Source organism: Epinephelus lanceolatus, chromosome 19 (assembly GCF_041903045.1).
Source record: "Epinephelus lanceolatus isolate andai-2023 chromosome 19, ASM4190304v1, whole genome shotgun sequence".
Lineage (NCBI taxonomy): Eukaryota > Metazoa > Chordata > Actinopteri > Perciformes > Serranidae > Epinephelus > Epinephelus lanceolatus.
The window spans coordinates 36,069,361-36,096,369 of NC_135752.1; the positions used below are offsets into that span (position 1 = coordinate 36,069,361).

The 27,009-nt window shown below is 39.5% G+C and overlaps 1 protein-coding gene across 3 annotated transcripts in view; it reads right to left on the bottom strand.

Annotated features, from left to right (window-relative positions):
- Positions 1-534: 534 nt before the first annotated feature.
- Positions 535-27,009, bottom strand: part of mef2ca (myocyte enhancer factor 2ca) — a 50,171-nt gene continuing 23,696 nt past the window's right edge. The window contains exons 4-11 of one of the 3 annotated variants that reach the window (XM_033646615.2): positions 25,711-25,914; positions 9,781-9,924; positions 8,960-9,152; positions 8,786-8,830; positions 8,458-8,624; positions 2,562-2,691; positions 2,345-2,468; positions 535-2,158 (exon numbers count right to left, since the gene is read on the bottom strand). In XM_033646615.2, coding sequence (XP_033502506.1) covers positions 1,801-2,158; positions 2,345-2,468; positions 2,562-2,691; positions 8,458-8,624; positions 8,786-8,830; positions 8,960-9,152; positions 9,781-9,924; positions 25,711-25,914 — 1,365 coding nt within the window. In that variant the 3' untranslated portion in view covers positions 535-1,800. The remainder of the gene's footprint in view (positions 2,159-2,344; positions 2,469-2,561; positions 2,692-8,457; positions 8,625-8,785; positions 8,831-8,959; positions 9,153-9,780; positions 9,925-25,710; positions 25,915-27,009) is intronic. The other 2 variants (XM_033646617.2, XM_033646616.2) reach the window with 2 other exon arrangements.

Here is a 27,009-nt window from a genome sequence, read left to right on the forward strand (position 1 = left end):
GAAGTTTAAGTTGTATTTATAGTATTAATAATTTGTATAAATAAAAAAATGGATACTTGGGACTGTGACGATGTGATATTGCCACACAAAAATATTGCGAAGCTACGCTGTATCACTTTTTCCCCCACTGCTAATAACTGAACAGAAGCACAGATATTTAAGTTAAATTTAAATTTGGATATCACTTTAAATTTTAGTGATGTGAATTGGATTTGAGCAACTTCATGTTTTGACTATGTATGTATTTTTAAATACTGAACACTTATAATTTGAACAATTTATTTACGGAATCTCAATTTGTAAACCTTTTTATAAAAACAAATTATCACAACTTAAAGTAAACTTTTAATAAATTCAGACGGATGATTTTCAAAGTAACATTTAAATGCCACAGTTCAACAGCATTTAAATTTGATCTTATTTTTAAATTTAGTTGAATTAAAATTTGCATTTTTGTTTCTTTTTAAAAACACAGCTCTTTGTTGCAGTTTTTCCATCCCTCATTTTTTATTTATAATAAATGTAATCTTGAGATTTTAGGGGGTCTGTGTTTAAATGTTCAGCTACTATCTACTCACAGTCTTTTCTTTATATTTAATTCATGTTTTATTTAAGGTGTGTGTGTGTGTGTGTATGTCACATCTCTTGTAATGGTCATATTGTCAGCGTTCAGTATTCAGTAATGGTAAATCTTCAGTTATTTCTCAGATAGGAATCTATTGAGCATTTCTTTGCTTCCATACTTTATTGCATCTGGATTGCAGTTCGCTGAAGATCACATTTTTGTTAACACAGCTCTGAAAAGTATTCACCAACTCTGAGTTTTCACATCAAGTGAAACGTTTTTTCTCTGCAACCTGTTGCAAATAACTTTCTCATCACTCACACTAAAACCTCCTCAGTCACCACTCCTCTCTTCTCTCTCACCAGAGCCACATTCCTCCGTCTCTTCCTCTTTCCACACTTCCTCTCTCTTTCTGTCCGTCTTATTTGCCACACTTGACCCTCCATACGATTATATATAAATGTGCTATACGTTTTAAATGTGCGCAAATATGTTGAACCTGCAACACGGCGTGGACTGAGCGGTTCACGCCTGCTCATGCATGTTATTAAACCGTTCAGAGTACCAGACTTCTTCACTTTTACCTTTTTTGTTAGTTTGCATACATGTGCACATACATAAATTTGCACGTAACATATTTGTTATTTACTTATTACACCCCCACCCCCCCCACCCCCCATCCCTGAACACACACACACACACACACACACACACACACAAAACAAGCAGTACATGTACACGACAAACTCTCTCCAGCCGCGTTAGTAGAAACATGTAGCGCAGTACATGTTCGCCTCAGAGCACATCCTGCACAGCCGTTTATCAAACTGCTCAAGGTCACATTTTGGACTTCAGTGAAAGAGTACAAGTTAAATTTGTTGAGTAGAAGAAGTCGCTTGATAAATGTTTTTATTCCTCTTTTTCAGAGAACTTTAGTGTACCTCTCAGCAGTTTGATAAACACTTGCCTGATGTACTCGCAGTATTTCCTCTAGTGTACATGTCTAGCTACAGTACATGTTGTAAATACAGCAGAGCGTCACTGTATTCATATAAAACTGTCTGACCGTGCCCCTCCTCTCACATACATGTTACCATTACACATTAAGCACACCCACTCAGTACAAGAAGAATATGATGATAATAATAATAATAATAATAATAATAATAATAATAACACTATAAGGTAACTTTACTAACACCCCTTCCTCCCCTCTGGCTGCAGGCCGGCTCCCATCATGTGGCCCACCCCTCTGATAGCCTCATCCGTTTGACTGACGGGCTGTGGCGCTCATCCTGATTGGACAGAGGTTGGAGAAGGAAGTTCCCGTGGTGATCGTCACGCTCCTCACTGCCTTCGTACGAGCTCCCGCAGCTGGACGCGCTGTCACCGGGGGAGCGGCCTGCTTCATTGGGGCCCCGGCCAACAGTGGAGTATCCTGCTGTGGTCACGCCGCCGCCGCCTCCTCCGACGAGCCCTGTGCCGATCATGGTGACGCTCCGGTCTCTGGGTGGGGAGGCTGGCTCCGATTTGATGTGGAGGTTCGGGTGATGACCGGAGGACAGGTTCAGGTTTGAGTTCTGACACAAGTTCCTGGAGGATGAGAAAGAGAGATGACTTCAGTAAACTAAGGATGACAAGTCAACTTTGTCTTTCAACCTTGTCTCTCTTTTTCTCACAGCAGGGTGAAGACCGGTCTCTGAGGACGACCAGACGTCAGCACAGAATCTACACAGACTTGAGGGTTTTTAGCCGTGATGAACACACACAGGGACTCACCCCATGTGTCCGAGTGCTGAGTGCTGCAGGTTTTGTATCTGCTGTTGTTGCCAGCTCGTGACTGATCCAAGACCAGAACCTCCGAACCCGGACAGTGAGGACATGTCGCTGCTGAGGGAGAACTCTGAGGGAAAAACACAGGAAATTCTCATCATTAATCAGATCCTACACAAGGAGGAGCCTCTGGTTTGTTACAATACTGTTGTGTTGTAATCACCTGTGCCATATGAAGAGGAGAGTGTGGAGGGATACCCGCCCATCACCTGTCCAGGTAGAGTCGGAGCAGCGATAGACACAGCAGGAGTAGACATCGTCTGAGCAGTCTGGGAGTGATTTATTCTCTGGTTCTGCAAAGTAAAGGGAAATCTGTTAGACTGAAAAAATACTTCAGTGTCTTGATCCTTTACTTAAGTACAAGTACAAATACTATTTTTTTGAAAATAGTCCAATGTAAGTGTGGTACTGCATTCAAAACCTTACTTACACGTATGTAAGGGTAAAGTTAAAGTAGTAATTGTCATAAAAGTCATAGTATAGGATGTCATTAATATTTTCCTAAAAAGGCTTGGAGAAGTCATAGTATAGTATAGCATAGCAATAGTAGAGTATGGCATTCAAACTTTCATGATATAGTCAAAGTATAGTATGTCATCAAAAAGAATAAAAAAAGTCAGAGCATGGTACGGGATTAAACATTCAGAGAAGTCACAGCGTAGTATGTCATGAAACTTTTCCGAAAAAACGCATAAAATTTTCATAGTATAGTAAATCAAAAATTTTCTTCAAAAGAAAAATAAAATAAAATATATGATATAATACAGGGCTCAACAATAAGGATTGCCCGGTTGCCCGGGGCAAGTAAAACTCAAGGCCGGGCATGTAAACTAACAACTCACTTGCCCGATCGGGCAAGTTGCTAAAAATAGTAAAAGTTAATAACTAATTGATAAAATAAATGTATTTTAAAATGTGCTCCTTCTGCTCTGATGCAGCGGTCTCTCTGCCTGAAGACACAGGCACAGCTGTGTAACAATGTCCTGCCCACAGCCCCCATTGATATTATTTTGCGCGACGGACGCTTCATATAATAACATAACAATATACTATTTATGGTGTTATGTCATCGTGTCATTTCTGTCTCTACATGGTCACACATTAACAATTCTCCTCTGCTCTCTATATCGCGCACGGCGGAGTTCCGCCACACACACAAGTGAGCACACTAGAGTGGCTCGGGCCGCATTTTCCTGACCAAACCTGACCCCGAGCCCGGTGCAGTTTGTCAGCTGACAAAGTTATTGTTATGGACACTGTGTAAATAACCATCAACAGACTGCTGTTGCGCACAGACAAACACGCTGCTCTGTGAGCAGCGTAGCACGGCACTCATGCTGAGCTTGTGTTGCGTTCAGGCGTTGTCACGTAAATAACAACTTCAGTTAACAGTCTTTGTTAATTGATAGCCGCTTAAATTAAACAGTTTTTATAGGGCAAGTAAAAACTGACTTCGGGCAAGTAGATCTCTGACCAACTTGCCCAACCGGGCAAGTGAAAAAAAAAACCTTAGCATTGAACCCTGTAATATGACAAGGAAGCCATGGTATGTATGTTTGTCCAAAAATTTCATGAAAAAAGTCATGGTATAGTTTGGCATTAAAAAAGGTCAGTGTAGAAAGCCAAAAAATGTCCTTTAAAAAGGCACAAGACAAAAGGTCATTGTTAAGTATGACATTAAAATTTAAAAAAGAAATAGTGTAGTATAGTTTGTCCTAAAAAAAAAAACCAACAACATAGGAAAGTCATAGTATAATATAACGAAAAAAGACTATAGCATAGTCAGAAAATATATAATAATAATAATAATAATAATAATAATATAAAGAATATGGAAAAAGTCATAGTATAGTATGTCGTCCCATACTATACTATGACTTTTTTTTTTCCACAATTTTGGACGACATGCTATACTCTGACTTTTTTGTATGATTTGGGACACCATACTTGACTATGACTTTTTTTCACAATTTTGGACGACATACTTGACTGACTTTTTTTCATGATTTTGGACAACATACTATACTATAATATTTTTTTATGATTTTTGGACGAATCACGAAAGTCATAGTAAAGCTTGTCGTCCCAAATCATGAAAAGAGTTAAAGCTGATTTCTCTAAAAATCTGAAACAATATAAAGGAGAAGATACATGTTTGAAATGGCTGACTGTATGTTTCCAGGGTTTTGTTTTCTGTGTTCTCTTTGTTTTAAATATTTGTTCATAATGATTTTTTGAATGGCTGTCAATAAAAAGTTTCTGTGGTACAACTAATGTGTGTTCTTTTTGTTATAAATGACCTTAAATGTGTAGCATTTCGTCCGAAATCATGAAAAAAGGTCACAGTATAGTATGTCGTACAAAACCATGAAAAAAGTCATAGTACAGTATGTCGTCCAAAATGATGAAAAAAAAGTCATAGTATAGTGTGTCGTCCCAAATCATGAAAAAAGTTAAAGCTGATTTCTCTAAAGATCTGAAACAATAAAAATGAGAAGATACATGTTTGAAATGGCTGACTGTATGTTTCCAGGGTTTTGTTTTCTGTCTGTGTTCTCTTTGTTTTAAATAATTGTTCATAATGATTTTTTGAATGACTGTCAATAAAAAGTTTCTGTGGTACAACTAATGTGTTCTTTTTGTTATAAACGACCTTAAATGTGTAGCATTTAGTCCGAAACCATGAAAAAAGTCAAAATATATAGTATGTCGTCTGAAATCATGAAAAAACGTCATAGTATAGCATGTCGTCCAAAATGATGAAAAAAAGTCATAGTATAGTATGTCGTCCAAAATCATGAAAAAACGTCATAGTATATTATGTCGTCCAAAATGATGAAAAAAACGTCATAGTATAGCATGTCGTCCAAAATCATGAAAAAACGTCATAGTATAGCATGTCGTCCAAAATGATGAAAAAAAGTCATAGTATAGTATGTCGTCCAAAATGATGAAAAAAAAAGTCATAGTATAGTATGTCGTCCAAAATGATGAAAAAAAAAGGTCATAGTATAGTATGTCGTCCAAAATCATGAAAAAACGTCATAGTATAGCATGTCGTCCAAAATGATGAAAAAAAGTCATAGTATGTCGTCCAAAATCATGAAAAAAAAGTCATAGTATAGTATGTCGTCCAAAATGATGAAAAAAAAGTCATAGTATAGTATGTCGTCCAAAATCATGAAAAAAAGTCATAGTATATTATGTCGTCCAAAATGATGAAAAAAAAAGGTCATAGTATAGTATGTCGTCCAAAATCATGAAAAAACGTCATAGTATAGCATGTCGTCCAAAATGATGAAAAAAAGTCATAGTATGTCGTCCAAAATCATGAAAAAAAAGTCATAGTATAGTATGTCGTCCAAAATGATGAAAAAAAAGTCATAGTATAGTATGTCGTCCAAAATCATGAAAAAACGTCATAGTATATTATGTCGTCCAAAATCATGAAAAAAAAGTCATAGTATAGTATGTCGTCCAAAATGATGAAAAAAAGTCATAGTATAGCATGTCGTCCAAAATGATGAAAAAAAGTCATAGTATAGTATGTCGTCCAAAACTATGAAAAAAAAGTCATAGTATAGTATGTCGTCCAAAATCATGAAAAAAAGTCATAGTATAGTATGTCATCCAAAACGATGAAAAAAAAGTCATAGAATAGTATGTCGTCCAAAATGATGAAAAAAAAGTCATAGTATAGTGTGTCGTCCCAAATCATGAAAAAAGTTAAAGCTGATTTCTCTAAAGATCTGAAACAATAAAAATGAGAAGATACATGTTTGAAATGGCTGACTGTATGTTTCCAGGGTTTTGTTTTCTGTCTGTGTTCTCTTTGTTTTAAATAATTGTTCATAATGATTTTTTGAATGACTGTCAATAAAAAGTTTCTGTGGTACAACTAATGTGTTCTTTTTGTTATAAACGACCTTAAATGTGTAGCATTTAGTCCGAAACCATGAAAAAAGTCAAAATATATAGTATGTCGTCTGAAATCATGAAAAAACGTCATAGTATAGCATGTCGTCCAAAATGATGAAAAAAAGTCATAGTATAGTATGTCGTCCAAAATCATGAAAAAACGTCATAGTATATTATGTCGTCCAAAATGATGAAAAAAACGTCATAGTATAGCATGTCATCCAAAATCATGAAAAAACGTCATAGTATAGCATGTCGTCCAAAATGATGAAAAAAAGTCATAGTATAGTATGTCGTCCAAAATGATGAAAAAAAAAGTCATAGTATAGTATGTCGTCCAAAATGATGAAAAAAAAAGGTCATAGTATAGTATGTCGTCCAAAATCATGAAAAAACGTCATAGTATAGCATGTCGTCCAAAATGATGAAAAAAAGTCATAGTATGTCGTCCAAAATGATGAAAAAAAAGTCATAGTATAGTATGTCGTCCAAAATGATGAAAAAAAAGTCATAGTATAGTATGTCGTCCAAAATCATGAAAAAACGTCATAGTATATTATGTCGTCCAAAATGATGAAAAAAAAGTCATAGTATAGTATGTCGTCCAAAATGATGAAAAAAAGTCATAGTATAGCATGTCGTCCAAAATGATGAAAAAAAGTCATAGTATAGTATGTCGTCCAAAACTATGAAAAAAAAGTCATAGAATAGTATGTCGTCCAAAATCATGAAAAAAAGTCATAGTATAGTATGTCGTCCAAAACGATGAAAAAAAAGTCATAGAATAGTATGTCGTCCAAAATCATGAAAAAAAGTCATAGTATAGTATGTCGTCCAAAATGATGAAAAAAAAGTCATAGTATAGTATGTCGTCCAAAATGATGAAAAAAAAAGTCATAGTATAGTATGTCGTCCAAAATGATGAAAAAAAAGTCATAGTATAGTATGTCGTCCAAAATCATGAAAAAACGTCATAGTATATTATGTCGTCCAAAATGATGAAAAAAAAGTCATAGTATAGTATGTCGTCCAAAATGATGAAAAAAAGTCATAGTATAGCATGTCGTCCAAAATGATGAAAAAAAGTCATAGTATAGTATGTCGTCCAAAATGATGAAAAAAAAGTCATAGTATAGTATGTCGTCCAAAATGATGAAAAAAAGTCATAGTATAGTATGTCGTCCAAAATGATGAAAAAAAAGTCATAGTATAGTATGTCGTCCAAAATGATGAAAAAAAAGTCATAGTATAGTATGTCGTCCAAAATGATGAAAAAAAGTCATAGTATAGTATGTCGTCCAAAATGATGAAAAAAAGTCATAGTATAGTATGTCGTCCAAAATGATGAAAAAAAAGTCATAGTATAGTATGTCGTCCAAAATGATGAAAAAAAGTCATAGTATAGTATGTCATCCAAAATGATGAAAAAAAGTCATAGTATAGTATGTTGTCCAAAATGATGAAAAAAAAGTCATAGTATAGTATGTCGTCCAAAATGATGAAAAAAAGTCATAGTATAGTATGTCGTCCAAAATGATGAAAAAAAGTCATAGTATAGTATGTCGTCCAAAATGATGAAAAAAAAGTCATAGTATAGTATGTCGTCCAAAATGATGAAAAAAAGTCATAGTATAGTATGTCGTCCAAAACTATGAAAAAAAGTCATAGTATAGTATGTCGTCCAAAATGATGAAAAAAAGTCATAGTATAGTATGTCGTCCAAAACTATGAAAAAAAAGTCATAGAATAGTATGTCGTCCAAAATCATGAAAAAAGGTCATAGTATAGTATGTCGTCCAAATGTGTTAATAGAGTCGTAGTATAGTGAACATTTTTCTGCCCTTCATTTATTTGACAGCTGTAGTTACTTTGCAGGTTCAGATTTAAACACCTATCAGCATATAAAACACAACTGACTGTAAATAAACTATCCAGTAATATGGAAATCAGCCGTCCACTGTATTGTTCATATTGTTTGGTAATCTAAGGATCACTTACCAACATCAGATCAAAGTCCTCACACTGGAGAGCAGCATTAAAACACAGACTACAGTGAGTCTCCATACAGAAATAACCAACACAATAAAAACAACATAAAGTAAAATAAATGTGGGTGGAGTAACGATGAAAGCAGCACTCACAATGGTGGGCATGTTGTTGCACTTGTTGGAGGGGGGCATCAGTGTGCGGAGGTCAGGCTTGCGGCTCATGCTCATTGGAGAAGGACTCTTGTCCTGCATGTTCTTGGAGACGCCTCCTGGAGACAGCAGCCCGGGCGAGGTGCAGTGGTTACTGTAGCTGCTATTTCCTGGTGACAGGTGGAGGTTCATGGTCCAATCAAGATTTCATCATAACAATAATAAAATTAAAGATGTAATTAGGTTTATTCCCCCGACCTAATATCAAGATACAATGCTGATTAATCATGAGTTTAACAGGTGTAATAAGACGAATAAAGCACAGTCTTACCCACAGTGGAGACCACGGTGCTCGGCAGCTCTGAACCCATCAGTCCTACACACACCAAACACAACACATGTTCACATATACAGACGTCATGTGTTTACGATTGTAATCTGCAGCATCAGAGTTTGATTGGCTGGCTGACTGGCTGAATCATAATTTGTGTTCATATATTGGTACCTGCGTTCCCAGTGCTGGAGGGCCTCTGAGGGGACATGCTGTTTCTCTGCAGGGAGGAGTGTGTGTGTGAAATGGGCAGCAGGTTGTGGTTACCTAAACCACAGTTGATACCAGGGTGGGAGTACAGCAGGCCGCTGGGGTTATTCCCCGGGATGGAGACGCCCATGTCGTAGTTGGAGGGCAGCAGACCCTGCTGGACAAGACGAGAGAGAGAGAGAGCAGCTGGTTAACATCACGAGACACATCATTATTATCTTGTCTCGTCATCAGTTATTGTATTGTTTTATTTATTTATTTTTTCATATGCCTCAGTCTAATCTACAGGGCAATTAGTTGCCAACTGTGCTCATCTACTTCAGTGATGGTATCTTATCTTTATCTTATTTTGATTCAAACAAAATCCAAGCTTGTACACAATAACAGTTCTTATAGATTATATATTGAAGCCGAATTGACAAGAACACTGTCGACATATGGCGCCTTTTATCTTGTGGTTCTAGAGTTGTGTGTTTTTGCAGACACGTGAGAAATTGTTAAAATTTCATATTTCTTAAAGGGAGTTTGGTGTGATATTTTCCACCAGGAGCAGGATGGGAAATCATCTAAAAAGGAATCCAGTTGTAGTCAAATAGTGACCCTACAAGATCCCCAGTCTTTGCAACATGTTATAGTGTGTGACTAGATACACACTTTGTCTTTAGATGTGAGAAGATGTACGTAAGTCTTCCAGTGTGTGGCAGCCTTATCTGCACCATGAGCTCAGACGTACCCATAAACTTCATCTCCGTGTTGAATCTAAAGCTTCTAAAGGTGGAACTTACACAGATTCTCTGTCTGTTGATCATCAGGTCGATGTCTTCATTGATTTTACGGTATTTGTCGTCTGACTCTGGGCTCTGGCCTGCAGAGTCGTCGGCTTCGATGTCGGGGCTGTCGCAGCCGTTTAAACCTTTCTTACGCAGCGTCTGCACACAAGAGCACAAACAAACAAACACGTCAACACATCTGGATAACCTGAGAATCATAAGTCAATTACCGCGCACTCTAGTTATACATGGAGATGACTGGCTCTAAGCTGAAACAATTAGTCGATTCATCAATTAATCAATAAAGAGGAAATTCATCTGAAACTGTGTCGATCATTCATGTGATAAATCTCATGGTTCAGCACTACGAGTGACACCTTTCACTTCACACAGTCGTTAAAGATATTGTCGATTATAAATGAGTTTATTTACAAAATAAGATGAACACCCTTCTTAAAGTAAAGTAAATAAACCAACATCAGTTAAAATGATAAATGCTAGATTGCAAAAAACAAAACAAAAAAACATGATTTAGGTCACTAGATAAAAAGACATATCCGAGATATCTGTTTTTGCAAATGAACCCTTCACATGCTTCATACATATCTGTCACTGAAATAGTAAAAAAAAATATACTGGCTTCAGAGTTGAGACAATTAGTTGATTAGTCAAGGAAATTCATCTGCAACAATTTGAATGATCTATTTGCAGTTTTTTTTTTTTTCAAGGTAAATTACCAAATATTTGCTGCATCCAGCTTGTCATTTTCCCTGTCATATTTTTGTCAATGTTTTTTTTTTAAATAATTTTCTTATTTAACAGGACATTGCAGAGTAAAGAGGTAAAAGTTAACAGCAGGGGGAGGACACAACACCAGCAAGAGAAAATAAAAAACATGGACTAGGCTAAGTTATTTTTTTTAAAAAGAGGAAAAAAATAAAAATAATAATAATGATAGAATAAAAACAAAAACAATAAAGTTGAATAAACACTCTCAAACAGTGTGCTCTGATGCCAAACCAGGTGTGCCGTAGGATATTTTTTATCACAGCAATATTCAACTGGGCCTGTACAGAAAGTTATGAATTAATTTTTAATTGACTGTGTCAGTATGTTGTGCACACCCGTGTCCTAATAAAGAGGCAAACTCTGGCTAAAAAATGTAATTTAATTGAATTTAATTTAAAGAAACCTTCACAGGGAACTTGTCTGTTGCCGTTCGAGTGTGGGAATTATTAGTGTGTGACACATCTAAAGCCCTGAATGGCAGGGATGATAATATTTAAAGGAGAAAGCTGTGAGAGGGACGATGGATCGCTTTATTGTACGGAGCAAATTACTACAAAGCACCAGGGAAGCTGAAGAGAAAAGAAAACCACTGCATTCATGCATCAATAATTATAATCCAATTATTAAATATATGATTGTGAAATGGACCACTCTGCATAATTAGTGCTTTTACTTTGACTGATTTAAGTATATTCTCATGCTCATACAGGAGGTAAGTTATTATAGAAACCTTTTAATGCACAAGTATTGTTTGTAGAGTAAAAAACAATGTCTGTTTCAACCACAAGAGGGCGCCATCTGAGCAGAAATCCATCGAAGAAACTTCACAGTATGTTAGACGCAAGACTTGGAACAATCAGACCTAAAACACTGTTTTAACAAAGTTGATCAAGAATAACTTTTTGTGATTTTAACGTGTAAAAATAGAAATGAATGCAGTGTGGATGTGTCAGACGTGTCGCTGTGTCTTCAGCTCAGTGCTGTGAAATCTCTCCTCTCATGCAGGCATCAGATGATGAAGGTGTGTGTGTGTGTTTGTTCAAGGACTTCACTTCAATAAAGTACTTCAAAATGTTACTTGAGTATTTCCATTTTCTGCGACTTTCTGCTTCTACTCTGTTACATTTATTACATGACTAGTTACTTCTGATTCATATTAAGGTCGAGGATAAAACTTTATTGATCCTGGGAGTAAAAAACAAGCTACTGAGGAGAATATGAAGTCATTAAACTGAGCTCCACCTTCACCAGCTGCAACATTAAAGTGATGAACACATTAAGTATAATCCAGTAGTATGATATATATTAATCTGCATGATGAGTGGTTTTAATTTTGCTACTTTTACTTGTAACAGAGTATTTCTACAGAGTGGTATGGATACTTTTACTTAAGTCAAAGATCTGAGCACTTCTTCCACCACTCTGTGTGCATGTGCATGTGTGTGTGTGTATACAGTATGTGGTTTGGCTCTCAGCGTCCTGCTTCAGCACTTCACAGTCCATTAGTCCTGTCTGTCACTGGATGACTGCAACACACACACACACACACACACACACACACACACACACACACACACAGGGCTCAGCGGTTGGCCCAGTCCAGCTATCCCACTCATCCCAGTCATGTCCACCTGTTTGGCTTTAGAGAGAAGGAGGGGTCGGAGAGGGGGGGCGGGTCTGGGTTGAGAGGAAGAGGAGGAGGAGGAGTAGGTGGAGGGAGGGGGGAGAAGGGTGAGGCAGCAACCACCAATACTAGCATGGCTCCTGGAGGGATGGCCCTAGAAGGCTATTTTTTGCTCCGCAGCGTTTCTCGTCACTCCCTCACAATCTGTCAATCTGGCTCGTCTATTAAAACAGAAAACTGACGGCACCAGCCTACTTTCCCCGCTTCAAACACACACATGCGCACACACGCACACACACACACACACACACACACACACACACCCACTCCTTCCTTTCTCAATAAAGAGCTAGTCTGGTGAGTTGAAAGAAGTGTTCAGATTGTTCCTTTAAACCTAAACACAACGCTGACATACAGTGGTGGAAAAAAGTTTTCGGACACCCTTAAAATTTTACACAATCTCAAATATTATCATGAAATATTTGTGGAAAAATCTTTTTTGTGGTTCAAAAGGTGTGGCTGCATTAGACAGATACAAACAAATACAAATTATATTTTTTTGTTTATTGTTTACAAGAAAAACTAACAAAACTAAATTCTTGACAGTTTCAATATGTCAGTTCTCAACATTGCCGGTATCAGAGTCAACAAATAACAGAGAATGTGTTCAAAACTGAACCAAAAATGAATAAACCATCATATCATCAAATTAATATTTAGTAGTCCTGCCATTGGCACGTAGTAGAGCTCTAATCCTGGCTGGCATGTTCCCCACGAGCCTTTCACACTGTTGAGGGGTAATCTTGTCCCATTCTTCTTGAACTACTGCTTTTCATTCTTCTAAATTCTTTGGTTTATGCTTTGAAACAGACCTTTTGATAATCCACCACAGATTTTCAATGGGGCTCATGTCCGGGGCTTGAGCTGGCCACTCTAAGACCTGGATACTGGGCTCCTGCAGCCAAGTTCTACTGGCCTCGGATGCGTGGCAAGGGGCATTATCTTGTTGAAACATCCAGTTTTTACCTCGACGGAACAGTGCACGCGCAGAAGGGAGCATGTGGGTTTCGAGAATGGTACAATACTTGGTAGAGTTCAATGTGCCATCACAGACAGTGAGATGACCAACACCAGCAGCACTCATGCATCCCCAAACCATGATACTGCCTCCACCATGCTTGACAGTAGGTACTGTACATGCTGGAGATAATGCTTCGCCTGGCCTTCTGCGCACCCTCACATTAGTAGGAGGAAGATAAAGCTGGAAACTGGACTCATCTGACCACAAAATCTTCTTCCAATTTCTGGCTGTCCAGTTCTGGTGTGCCTGGGCCCAACGACGCTGGGCTAACCTCTGTCTCTCATTGATCAGGGGCTTCTTGATAGCCTTGTAGGACCTTAAGCCATGATCTAAAAGTCGGCCACGTACAGTGCGGGTGGAACACTGGACACCAGTTTGGTTTGACCACTGCTGCTGAAGCTCCTGTGATGTCATTCGGTGGTTTTGCCTGCACATGCGGATCAGGATGCGGTCATTTCTTGCTGAAGAAACCCTTGGACGCCCAGATCTTGGTTTGTCTTCCAAGCTGTTGGTTTGTCTGTATTTCTGCAGAGTGTATCCAACTGCTGAAGGACTGCATCTGCACTTCCTGGCTATCTGGCGGCAGCTGTACCCTTCCTGGCTGAGAATCTTTATCTTCAGGTGTGTTTCCTGCGTTAGGTTCCTTGTTTTAGCCATTTTTGTGTCTGAAGAACTTTCAAATGTGCTGGCTTTATGCAGACACGAAGCTTGGCAACAAAAATTATGTCTTTTAATAAAAAGAACGACCTTCATCACTGGTACCAAAATGACCCAATACTCAAAATTTCTTATGTATTTTTATGGAACCAATCAATTTTAAGTTTTTAATGGCTTTTTTAGGATTTATTTAGTATTTTGGCTGTGACTGTACTAAAAGAAATTGCACTTGAAGACCTAAGAGTGATTCTTAATGCAATATTTCACAAATGCATGGGGTGTCCGAAAACTTTTTTCCACCACTGTATCATCACCTCGTTAAAGCTCCTCCTCCACCGGACAAACAACTCACTAACATCTGGCTTTCATATTTAACAGGAAAGGTTACAATCAGCATTCCTTCTCTGGAGAAATGACTCGGCAGTATTCGCGAGTATTTGCCGGCTTCAGCTCCGAGTGGCTTCGATCGGCAGTGATGGAAACACAACACCTGGGTGGACGCACTAATTTTAGCCCCTTTGCTAGCGCGATGCCGCCACAAAATACCGTCCATCTCTGTCCAAGCAGCACCCGAACATTTTTCAAAAGTTTAAGAGACTGAAAAAGTAGGAGATTAAAAAAAGCAGTAACCGTCGTAACATTTTCGCCGGCCTCGTCAAACGTGACAAGCCAGAAAACAAACAGAAGCCTACTCGTCTGCAGTTGAGCCGTGTACACAGCATCTACTGGCAATAGGAAGCAATCTGTCGCCTAATTTCAGCGAGTTTTCCCACGTTTAAAACGTGCTAATTTTGGTAGGAAAAGGGTTTAAGGTTGAGTTGAAGTGTTTTGTTGTGCGTTTTTCTTTTGAATCTAATTAAGCAAAGTTTTGCCATTATCCTGCACCCGAATATATGCTAACGTTAGCTAATGTGCTAAAAAGTTAGCATTCCAGAGAAATCCAATATTCCTCTTAATCCCTCCCCAGTTTCTGATGAGGTGGACATGATAACCCTTAATACAAATAACCTTATTCATCCCTACAACAGGAAATACTTTCTCCCTAAAGCCTAGTTCACATTACACGATTTTCACTGCGATTTTGACGTCGCAGAGGATCTTGAGAGCCACCTTGGGTTGGCGGTGAGTCGGCAGATAGTCTGCCACGACGAGTCCTCATGTGTGAACAAGCCTATGAGCAAGTCGCCCCCTCATCTGTGACTGGGACTGGATATCTGCCATGCTAGAAAACTGGAGACACGACTGACAAAGAGCATCAGCCAATGAGAGGCGGGATACGTCCCACGTCAGCACGCAGGAGAACGGAAGAAATGTGAGGAGGACAAGCTGCAGGGTTGCCAGGTCCGCTTATTAGCCACGACTTTAGGCTTGTTTCTAAAGTGGAGTTGCTTATTTGGGCTTGCTCTCTAAACGTCGCCTTCCTCTCTCTATATATATCCGTCGCTTCTTTTGGGCTTGTTTCCATAGCCCTGGTTGCTTGTTTCTCTCCCAAGATCTGGCAACACTGACAAGCCGGCATGCAACAACAACAATGGCGGCATCCACAGGATCACAGGGAGCGCGTTGTGTTTGGACCCAGACCCTGGAGGCAGATCTGATTCAACACTGGGAAGAATATCCATGCCTTTACGATTGGTGACGTCAATGCGTTATCTGGGGCTCTGTCGGCGAGGGCTCGGTGGAGATCTTGTGGTGTGCACACACAGGTCGTAACACAGTTGACAAGACTCCCGCTGACAGAAACACGTCGCCAGTTATGAACACTCAAAAGATTATGATAGTCTCCGCGACGCAAAATCGGTTTGAAAGTCGTGTAATGTGAACTAGCCTTAACCTGATATGAAGTGTGCGCTGCACATGTGAGCATTTTTGATGATGGCCTCCGTCCAGTCCTTTGGTCTTATCACATTTAACCATAGTTGTCTTTGTTTTTGTTGACGGGCAGTGGCGGCTGGTTTTGAGCCATGACTCCTTCTATTCTGGCTCCCAATAACACAACAAGACAAACACATTTTAAGACTCCTGTGTAGCCTACAGCCCTGTGGGGGAGAGGCAGGTCATTGTGACTACAGTCCCTGAAAAAGGTCTACATATATTTTTTGTCCCTCCACGTATTCCGGCCTTGTCGTCAGTTAAATGTTGTGTAAAAAATGTAGTATTAAATGTAAAAACTCAAGTAAAGGACCTTCAAACTGAACTTAACTGAAGTACTGTAGTAAATATTCGGAGTTCCTTGAACCACTGGTCAGGAATGTGAGTGTCGGGGGGGCAGCAGGTGGTTTCAACAGCTTCCTAGAGACAGCTGAGGAGGAAGAAGGGAGGGAGGATGCTATAATATCACAACAGCCTCCCCCCCCCCCCCCCCTCCTCCTCCTCCTCCTCCTCCTCTTCCTCCATCTACACCTCCACCCTCTGCTTTTCTTTTCCATCGATTTTTTTGTTCTTTTCAGTTTCAGTTCCTTCAACCGGTCATTTTTTCGTGGGTGGTCTCCTCCTCCTCTTCTTCAACCACTTCCACATTAGATGATGCTATGAGCATGTGTGTGTGTGTGTGTGTGTGTGTGTGTGTATGTGTGTGTGTGTGTTGTGCTGGTAGCGAGCGGCTGCCAAAGAACATGACATGCAGCTTTAGCACCATCCCACGACCACCGCTCAGGCAGCAGATGGAACTTTTGTCCAAAATTAGAGAGGCATGTATTCACTGGACCGACGTGATGCACAAAGAAACAACATTTTATTTTACGGATCCTCCTGATATTTCCGTATAAGTTTATGGGATGTTTCCTGGACAGAACTATGAGGGGAAATAAGACATATTATGCCTCATGCAACACATGATTTAGGAAGATTTTGTCACAGTTTTCTTGTATTTTGTGTTTCCTCTTATTCAGACCACAGCCTTTGTCCACAGATTCACGTCAGTTAACATTACACTGCACAAAACTGCTACTTACAAAACTGTTAATCTGTTTTTATTTTAAAACAGATGTACTGCAAGCATTTTATTTCAAATTTTAATTTAAATTTTTTTTATTCTATGTTTTTGTTTCTTGGCTTTTGCAGTACTTGTTTTTATTTTATTTGTTTGTTTGTTTTTTTTACAAATTATATAAAATTAAAATAATAAATATTTTTAAATATATTTTTAAAATTTATTTCTATTTTATTTTGTCTTATAATTGTTAAGTACCAAAACACCAAAGCAAATTATTTGTATGTTTTAAAAAAAACTACCAGATTCTAATTCTAATAAATAAATAAATCAATAAATAACAAATAAATTTACATTTTCATCACTGGCATTATTCAATAGTCTGTCTACGAGTAAACTTCATCAGTGGATTTTGCTGAGCAGCTGTATTAATTTCTGATTTTACTGAACACCTAATGTGAACCATCACCTCTGATAAAAAGGATAAGGGCTGCACAATATTTATTTTTTATTATCTTATGCAAAAAACACATAATGAAAGACTGTGATATTGCACTCAGGGATATTTTGTAAATTATTAAGTAAATTAATTAATAATTAATAAGTAAATTATAAGAGTATCAGTAGAAAACTGTATTTTAAAACGTAACTATCAGCTTTTTTATTGGTTCATTTTGTGTTGTGTTCCAAAATAATATTGGAAATAATTTATTTTTGTTTAACTGCACAAGAAATGTATTGTATTTTATCAGTAAACTGAAAGTTTATAATGTCATATCGCAATATTTTATAATGTTAATACATATTTTCCTCACGTCCTGCTGCTCTATAAAGGATCAGCAGAAACATACTTAAATGAATCGTACAAATACTTTGATTTTGTTCATGAACACTGGACTCAATAAACTTCTTTTTCAAAATGACATAAATTAAAAGTATTGCTTTAAGACAGCTCAACTCCTCCACTGTGCCGAGGTCCAAACTGTACTGGTCAGACTGGTCACAGGGGGAAAAAGGAAGCAGAGAAGCAGAGGAGGAGGTTGTGGGGAACTAAGACGCTGTTACTCAGCCTCAAGTTGCTTCGCTTTATTTTCCTCCAGCGGCTCACACACACACACACACACACACACACACACACACTCATCCACACACACACACTCATCCACAGGCAAACCACAGTCACACACACTCACAGCCCGTCATGGCTATTCTTAGCTGTGTACTGGGTTATTTTTAGACCACTACCGGTTTCCAGCCATTTAGCTGGGAGGGATCGCAGCCAACACAAAGGAACTGGACTTACTCTGCGAGCATATGTGAGCGTCACTGAGAGTGTGTGCTCAAGTGTGTGTGTGCTTGACTTTATTGAAAATCTGTTTCTAATCTGAAACAGCACGCACACACACACACCCACCATACACACAGACACACACACACACACACACGCGCAGGCAGGCCAACGCAAAATAAGGTTAACAGAGTAAAAGTGAGGAATGCAGAACTCCTCAGTTTTATAAATAACACCAAGGTTCCCAGGCTAAATGAACACAATACAATAAGCTGATAGTTATCGAGCGTGTACGCACACACACACACACACACACACACTTGGAGGCAACATGCCAACCCGCCACATGAGGGAAAAAAAAAGATGACCAAAACAAAGAAGCCTCTCTTTTACTAAATTCCTGTCTGGCAGATATTTCATTGGTGCAGAGTCTTTTCACAGCTCACTATCACACAGCACTCACACTGCAACCTCCACACAACTCACTGTCCCCTTTCTTTGCTCGTTGCACTCGTCCAGAAGTGAACAAACACTTTTAATGATAAGTTGACAGAGAGTTCAGTGGTGGGGGAAGTGTTCAGATCCTTTACTTAAGTAAAAGTACTGTGAAAATCGACGAAGACTCCTGTAAATGTTTCAGTAAAAGTATGTAGTATTGAGTATAGAGCCCAAAGTGACACCTTCACTGTGTCTGTCTGGTCCTCGACATTATTACTAACACATTCAGTCCAGTCATCAGAGGAAACTCTTAACTACCCACAGATGTGTTGCATTTGTTTCTACAGTGACGCAGTACATGAGCTGACTCTGTCATCTGGAGGTGGAGGGGACGGTGGATGGTGTGATACCTAGGAGAGATGGCTGCCAAACTGTGGGCCACTGTTTAGGACCAACAAACAAAGAAACAAACAAAAATGGTTGATTTTTTAGTGAGACATCGCAGGATAGTGCCACCAAAAGCGGCTATGTTTTCTCCAGAGACATTGCTGTTTTTTTCTGCCAGGAAAGTGCAGCAAAAACAGACATCACTGTGTTTACTGTCGCTATAGTGCCACAGAAAGCGGTCGCTTTTTACAAGACATTGCTGCATTTTCTGTGTGGATAGTGCCAAGAAAAGCAGCTGGTTTTTTTTACAGAGACATCGCTGTTTCCTACCGCGACAGTGCCATGAAATTTAGTCATTATTGCAAAGACATCGCTGCGTTTTCTGCTGGGATAGTGCCACAACAAGCTGTCATTTTTACAGACACATTGCTACTGGAAAAGTGCCAAGAAAAGTGGTTGTATTTTGCAGAGACATCACTGCATTTTCTGTTGGAATAGTGCCACAAAAGGCGGTTGTGTTTTCTGCCAAGACATTGCTGTGTTTTCTGCTGGGATAGTACCAAGACACGTGGTTGTATATCACAGAGATATCATTGCGTATTCTGCCAGGATAGTGCCACAACAAGCGATCGTTTTTACAGAGACATGGCTGTGCTTCCTGCCGGGATAGTGCCAAAAAAAAGTGGTTGTATTTTACAGAGATATTGCTGCATTTCCTGTCATGTTAGGGCCACAACAAGTGGTCGCTTTTACCAAGACATCACTGTGTGTCCAGCCAGGATAGTGCCAAGAAAAGTGGGTATTTTAGCCAAAACATGATCTTCTCTGAACCGTAACAACGTGATTTTTATGTCTCAACCTAACCTCACATTAACCACAGGGTTGTTGAAAAGTAAAGTTTCAATATATCCCCAACATAATACTGTACAAATGCAACATATCTGTGGTTTGCAGAAACGTTCAATGCCGCGATTGGGTTCATACGTTACAGTTACTGACATTATTAAAAGAAAAAGCAACAACTCTTCACATTTGTGAAGCTGGAATGAAATAACTTCAACCATCAAAACAGTTTCACATTAGTTGACTACTTGATTAACGGACTAACCATTTCAGCTGTACTTGTATCAACTGTCGGAGAGATTAATTCAGAACATATTTTATGAGCTCTTCATGTGTTTTGTGTGTAAAAACAATCTTTAGTTTTAAAGTAACTTAAACTGTCAGACAAATGTAGTGGATTAAAAAGTCAATATTTCCCTCTGAGGTGTGGTGGAGCAAAAGTACAAAGTGTCATGAAAAGACTCACGTAAAATACCTTAAGTACCTTAAATGTGTGCTTAACTACAGTACCTGAGTAAATGTGCTTATTAGTTACATTCCACCATTGATGTTGATTGATTAACTGATTAAGTCAATTTTCAGAGCATTGCAGGTGTTTGGAACTTTGGTCAGAGACAGGCTAGCTTTATGCTAAGCTAACCAGGTCCACTCATTTTGTCGTCTCACTCTGAGACAGAAAGCTTTTTCCTTTAAAGTTGGAGCCCCACTCTCAGCTGAGAGGAGCTCCGTCATACAGAGTTTGTTTCACTCACTCTGGCACAGCGAGTGTGACCTTGGCACCATGTTTTGCCATGTGTTGTTGCATTACCCTGAGAGGTTACACATGCCTCTCAAAGATCCCTCTCATCATCCAATCAGAGAGCAGCCAGATTAAGTGTGGCGTGTTGGCCCAGTATCAAATGTTTTCAGCTAACACAGGAATCATGCTGTGATCATGTGTGTGAACAATCACACACACAGCGAGGTGCACACCAGCGTGAGTTTCCACACAAGTCCTTTAACTTAAAGCTCTGTCTGCACGCATACAGGTATTTTTGAAACTAATAAATTCTGTCCACATGCAACACATCCTCAATCTGACCTCGTCACATATCGACGTTTGCTCATGGTCTTTACACGTCCAGATACGACGTGAAAGGTACCCTGGGTGTGTTGGTTGTTGACATTCTGGGTGTCAAGTTATGCATGTCTCCTTTCAAACTACACTTCCATTTTCACAGGAAATTTAACGTCAACATACAGTCTCTTTCAAAATAAAAGCACTACGTCGGTAGAACAACACAAATTTTTTTCCTCCAACATCTAACACACGTGGTTAGGTTTAGGAAAACAGGGTTTGGCTTTAGAATCTTACAGGACATGAGCGCCGGTCTCCCAGGTGAAAGTTGGTGTTTGTTGGACCCATCCACCACCGCTCCCACCTGCCCTACTTGGACCTTCTGTCTTATTTTCTGTTCTTGTCCCGCCACGCCCCCCTCCCGACTGTGCCGAGCCGTGCTGACGTTAAATGACGGCTTTTTCGTCAGTGTCTGACGCCGCAAGCCGCTGCCCAAACGCAAGATTTCAACGACTTTGGAGTGAGATTGAGTTACCGCTAGGGATGGGCAGCACAAGCAAAAACACTATTCGAAAATCATGGCAACTATTCGACAATTTTTCGAATAATCGCTGAATTGCATGTCAAATAAAGGGGGGGGGAATAAGACAGCGAATACTAATAGTCGCATTAAAAAATCGATTTTTCAAAAATAAAACGACTATTCGAAATTCGAAAATCGTGATCCATCCCTAGTTAACACACAATATCTCCGCCCACACTAGAACACAAAAATGACTCAAAACGCTTGCTGGGCAAGTAGGTGGCAATAAAGGCCAAATCAACGATACACCAAATACCAGAGAACAATGATTCATAACCATTGTTTTTGGTAGACTATACACCACAGACGCAGTGGTGGACCAGATAAAACTGGGCGCAGCAGACGCCTCTGTTTGTCCGTGAAGTGGTGCAGCAATACAGATTTAGGATGCAGACATTAGACCTAGCAGGGCTAATGAAACGTCAACTAGTCGCCGTTGTTGTTGGTGTTTCTCCTCACTACACAAGCAACAATGGGCATGAGCGAACTGAGATGACGTCATCGTTGCCCGAACACTTCGTTGAACACGTCCACACAGATAGACAGTAACCAGAGTTTTGAAAAATCAGAATCTTAGAAGAAGTTTTCGAAAGTCTCAATTTAATTTAACTTAAACTCTGTTTGCGTGTGGATGAGAGGTGGATGTAGTCAGCCTAACACTAAATAAAAGCACGGCAGATCTTTAACTGATTTATTCTCCAAATGTTTGCAGCCATCTATCCTTCGTCGGCAGGATTATAAAGTTGTTTCTGGACAACATTCCAACTGTTGTTTGACATCCCACATGAGAATCTGTGTACTGGTGGTCACTGTGGTATCTGTCAGTAACGTACCGTCTCTAAATACCGTAAGTCAGCAGAACGGCAGCAGCATACCAGCAGACAGCAGTGACACACAAACTACACTGATAATCGATTTCATTCATTTCTCAAGCAAAAATGTAAAAACTTCTGACTCTGAATGTGAGCACTTCATAACGTGGGATGGTAAACTTTATTTATTTGGCTTTTGGACTGTTGGTTGGACGAAATAAGATGTTTGAAGACGTCACTTTGGGCTCTTTTTTTCACCATTTTGAAAGCGATTATTTGATTCATTGAGAAAATAATCGGCACAAACAAGAGTGGCTTACAATTTAGACCCCAGTTCTCTGATAACCGAGTGAGGTATCTCATTATGGGAAGCGCCTTCCAAGGTGTGCAGAAGACCATCTCTGAAGCAACAACACCTTGTCCAACCTTGAAGCAGATGGGCTACAGCAGCAGAAGACCACACCAGGTGCCACTCCTGTCAGCTAACAACAGGAAACTGAGGCTACAGTTCACACGGGTTTTCTCACCAAAACTGGACAATAGAAGATTGGAAAAACGTTGCCTGGTCTGATGAGTCTGGATTTCTGCTGCCACATTCAGATGGTAGGCTCAGAATTTGGCATCATGGATCCATCCTGCCTTGTATCAACGGTTCAGGCTGCTGCTGGTGGTGTAATGGTGTGGGGGAGATTTTCTTAGTACCAACTGAGCATGGTTTAAACACCACAGCCTACCTGAGTATTGTTGCTGACCGTGTCCATCCCTTTATGACCACAGTGTACCCATCTTCTGATGGCTACTTCCAGCAGGATAACGCACCATGTCACAAAGCTCACATCATCTCAAACATGACAATGAGTTCACTGTACTCCAATGGCCTCCACAGTCACCAGATCTCAGTCCAATAGAGCACCTTTGGGATGTGCTGGAACGGGAGATTCTCATCATGGATGTGCAGCTGACAAATCTGCAGCAACTGTGTGATGTCATCATGTCAATATGGACCAACATCTCTGAGGAATGTTTCCAGCACCTTGTTGAATCTATGACACCAAGGATTAAGGCAGCAAAAGGGGTATGTATGTTGCACTGCACCTAGGTACCACACTCTCCCTCCAAAGCAACAAAAGCACAAGGAGAACAAGACAAAAGACCAGGAGGGGAGGCTGGAGAGCAGCGAGAGATGTAAACGTGGCTGCAGATACAGTGACAGCAGTAAATAAGCCAGCTGGTTCATACTGTGTGGATACGCTGCAGAGATGAAGAGGCTGCCTGGACAGATTATAGTAACGAGCTAAACAGGATTGTGGCAGATTACAGAGGATTACAGAGCAGGTAAGCCTGGTTCTGAGGGGGCCTGCCAAGAGGCCATGTGGTGGGTCGCATGGAGGGAACAGCTCAGGTACAAGCGCACATACAGCATGTACATGTGCAACACGGTAAACACAACAGCAACACGGTGATCTTCCAAAACAAACTCAACTCTTTTAGTTTGTTGTCACAGGTTTACAACTGGTTTCCTGTCTTGTTACTGATCAGTTTATCAGTTCAGCCATGCACTGCTGCTCCACACACAATGTCTGATATCAGAAACATTAGTCTGCATCTTTTTATGTTTATAATTCACTGTTTCTTATGATGCTTCATGATCTGTAGGTATAAAACTTAACTTACTTCTGTGCTGCAGCAGCTCCTCACTCCTGCCTGCTCTTTGACTTCTGACCACATAAGCTTGACCTTGGTGACATGGTGAGCTTAGCAAATGTCCACAGAGCGTGTGTGAGTGTGTGTCCACAGAGGCATACACTTGCTATTGTGTTCTCCTAACACTGTTACATAAGTCAAAGCAGAACAAGGTTCAGTGCAGTGCTGCTCTGTGCTGCACACACTGCTGCCACACACACTTGTATGGTCTACAAATGAAGCTGAGGGTCTGAGTAACACTCTGACACACAACCAGTTTCTAATTTTAATAACCTCACACCCCTCTCAGACAGTTGTGGCACCTAGACACTATAGAGCTTTGAAAGTCTTTGAGTCGTTGTGGTTTGCACATTACATGCCTGATCTGCGACTGGGAGTCACATATTACAAGACATTTCACTGGAGGAATCTCGGACAAGAGCGTCTGGTCTCCGAACTATATTTAGTCAAAAAAAAAACACATGCGAGAAGTGATACAGGAAAATACCATAAGCAAGATTGGAGTATCGCGATCATATCGTATCGTCGATCCTCAGGTGATTCCTACCTCTCGTTGTTTGCATACTGATTTGTGTCAAAAAAAAAAAAAACGGAAGATAAGGACAAGAATATGGATGAAAGAATGGTTGGGTAGACGTGGGAACAATAGCTTCTCCTTCAAATCTGTTCCTGCCTTGATCCACTAACTGACATATTCGGTTGATGCAATTGTAAATTAAATGTTCTTCAGTTGAACATAACTGGCATACATTTAGACACTTACTGTTGTCTGCCAACTGGCACGCTACAGCTGGTAGACAGTGACGAATATCCTGCCAAAGTGTTCTGTAGAAAACACTTGACAAAAATATATTATCTCGACTGTTTAGGTCACACACTGTATCAAACGAATGTCAAATACCGTCTTCCTCCATTTAGCAGTTGGGGGCAAATACACAGACAATTACACCCCTACTGCTAGATATCTCTTGGGCGTCTGCGACACATCGGCACATCTCTCAGAACACATCTATGAAAGTTCACATGTGGTTATAGTCGCTTATTGGAGGAGGCGCGGGTTTGCCTCTGACCTGAACCTTCTGGTGGCAATCTCCAAAAACTGACTGCTAATGGTAAATCTGGGTGAAAATCAAGTAGTGTGACGAATCATTCTTTTTTTTTTTTTAGTATGGATAAATTTGCTGATTCACTTTCTCACTGACTGGTGAGTCAGCATGTCCAATGTGATGTCTTCAAATGTTAAGTTTTATTTGACCAACAGTCCAACACCCAAAGATACTCGGATTATAAACAAAGAGCTTTAAGAAACCATGCAAATATCTTAATTTAATATTATCATTAAGTCGTTTAGTTTACAAACTGTTTGATGTCTCTTTTTATCCAATCAACAACCTAAAACCTAAAGATACTCAGTTTATCATTGCATAAAAACAAGAAAGAGAGGCATTCAGCTTGAACGATAACTTAAATGACCAGTCAATAATCAAAATAATTCTGCCAGTATATTAAATCAATTAATAGATAATAGTATTTGTTCGCTTCTGGATGAGTGCAACAAGAAAAACATGTAAAACCACTCAGTATTTACATTTAAGAAGCTGGAACCAGAACACTTTTGCTTAAAAAATACTTTAAAAGTTTATCTATTATCAAATTAATCATCCAAATATCCCTTAACCAACTAATCAGTTCATCAACCAGTTGTTTCGGCTCTAAAGCCAGTACGTGTATATTTGTGTGTGTGACTTACGTCCACGATGTCGGAGTTGGTCCTGCTCTCGTGCGGCTCGTTGTACTCGGTGTATTTGAGCAGAACTTTGTCCATGTCGGTGCTGGCGTACTGAAACAACTTGTTGGTGCTGTTGAAGATGATGAGGGCGATCTCACAGTCGCACAACACGCTCAGCTCGTACGCTTTCTTCATCAGACCAAACTTACGCTTGGTGAACGTCACCTGGAGAAAAGACAGAGAGAAGAAACGACGTAAGAACGTCTTCATTGGAGGATTTAGATCTGATTAAAGGGACATCCTGAAACATTTTTTACAAACAATTCTTGAAAGTATTCTCATGAACTTTGGAACAGATATTCATGTTCCCCAGCGGATGAACCTACAGACTAAGGTGATCCTCTGATTTTTCCTTTAGCGCCACCATGAGGTTGACGTTTGTAGTCCAGACTAAAATATCTCAACAACTACCTAGCTGGACTGCCATGACATTTTGACATTCATGCTCCCCAGAAGATATTATCACGGTACTTAGATCACGATATGATACTATTGCGATACTGCTATAAAATATATTGCTATATATGCGTTGTAGGTTAAAACGACGAGGTTTTTGTTGGCAGTCCCCCGTTATTTTGCTGCAGTTTACAGGAGGTCTGCAATGTTTGCTTCTGTCCAGTGTTGGTTAATTTTTCGGCAAAGCAGGTTTAGCGTTAGCTTTGCCGTCAGCGGCTAACGCTATGTCTGGATGGTGGCGTGTGAGGTGAGCCCTCATGTTCATAGTATCCCAGAGTATTCTATTCTCATATGACACTGCTTGCAAGTCTCATGTGTCATTTCCAAGTCCTCCTTTCCTTCCGTGTTAAAAAATCCCAAATACGTCCAGATTTAAATTTTTTCTAATGATTTAAATGCCAATGGCGCATTTCTGATTTCTTTCCCCAGTGCTTCCATCTTTGTTTTGATGAACTTCCTGCCAAATGCCGCTGACTGAGACCTCAGCACCGTCTAGTGGACCGAAAAAGCATCTGATTTTATTATTCTAGTACCAAAAAATGTACTAAATGTGTATTAGCAAAAATAATTAATGTATTTAATAGAAGACTGATACTTGGTGTCCGTGTATTGACAATATCACCACGTAAAATACTGCGATACTATGCTGTATTGATTTTTTCCACTATCCATAATTCCCATCAGCCTCAGTTTGACTCTTTTTTTTACTGCTAATTAGCTAATTTTAGCATGCTAACAGGCAAAACTAAGATAGTGAAGATAAACGTACTTAATAAACATCAACATGTTAGCATGCTGATGTTA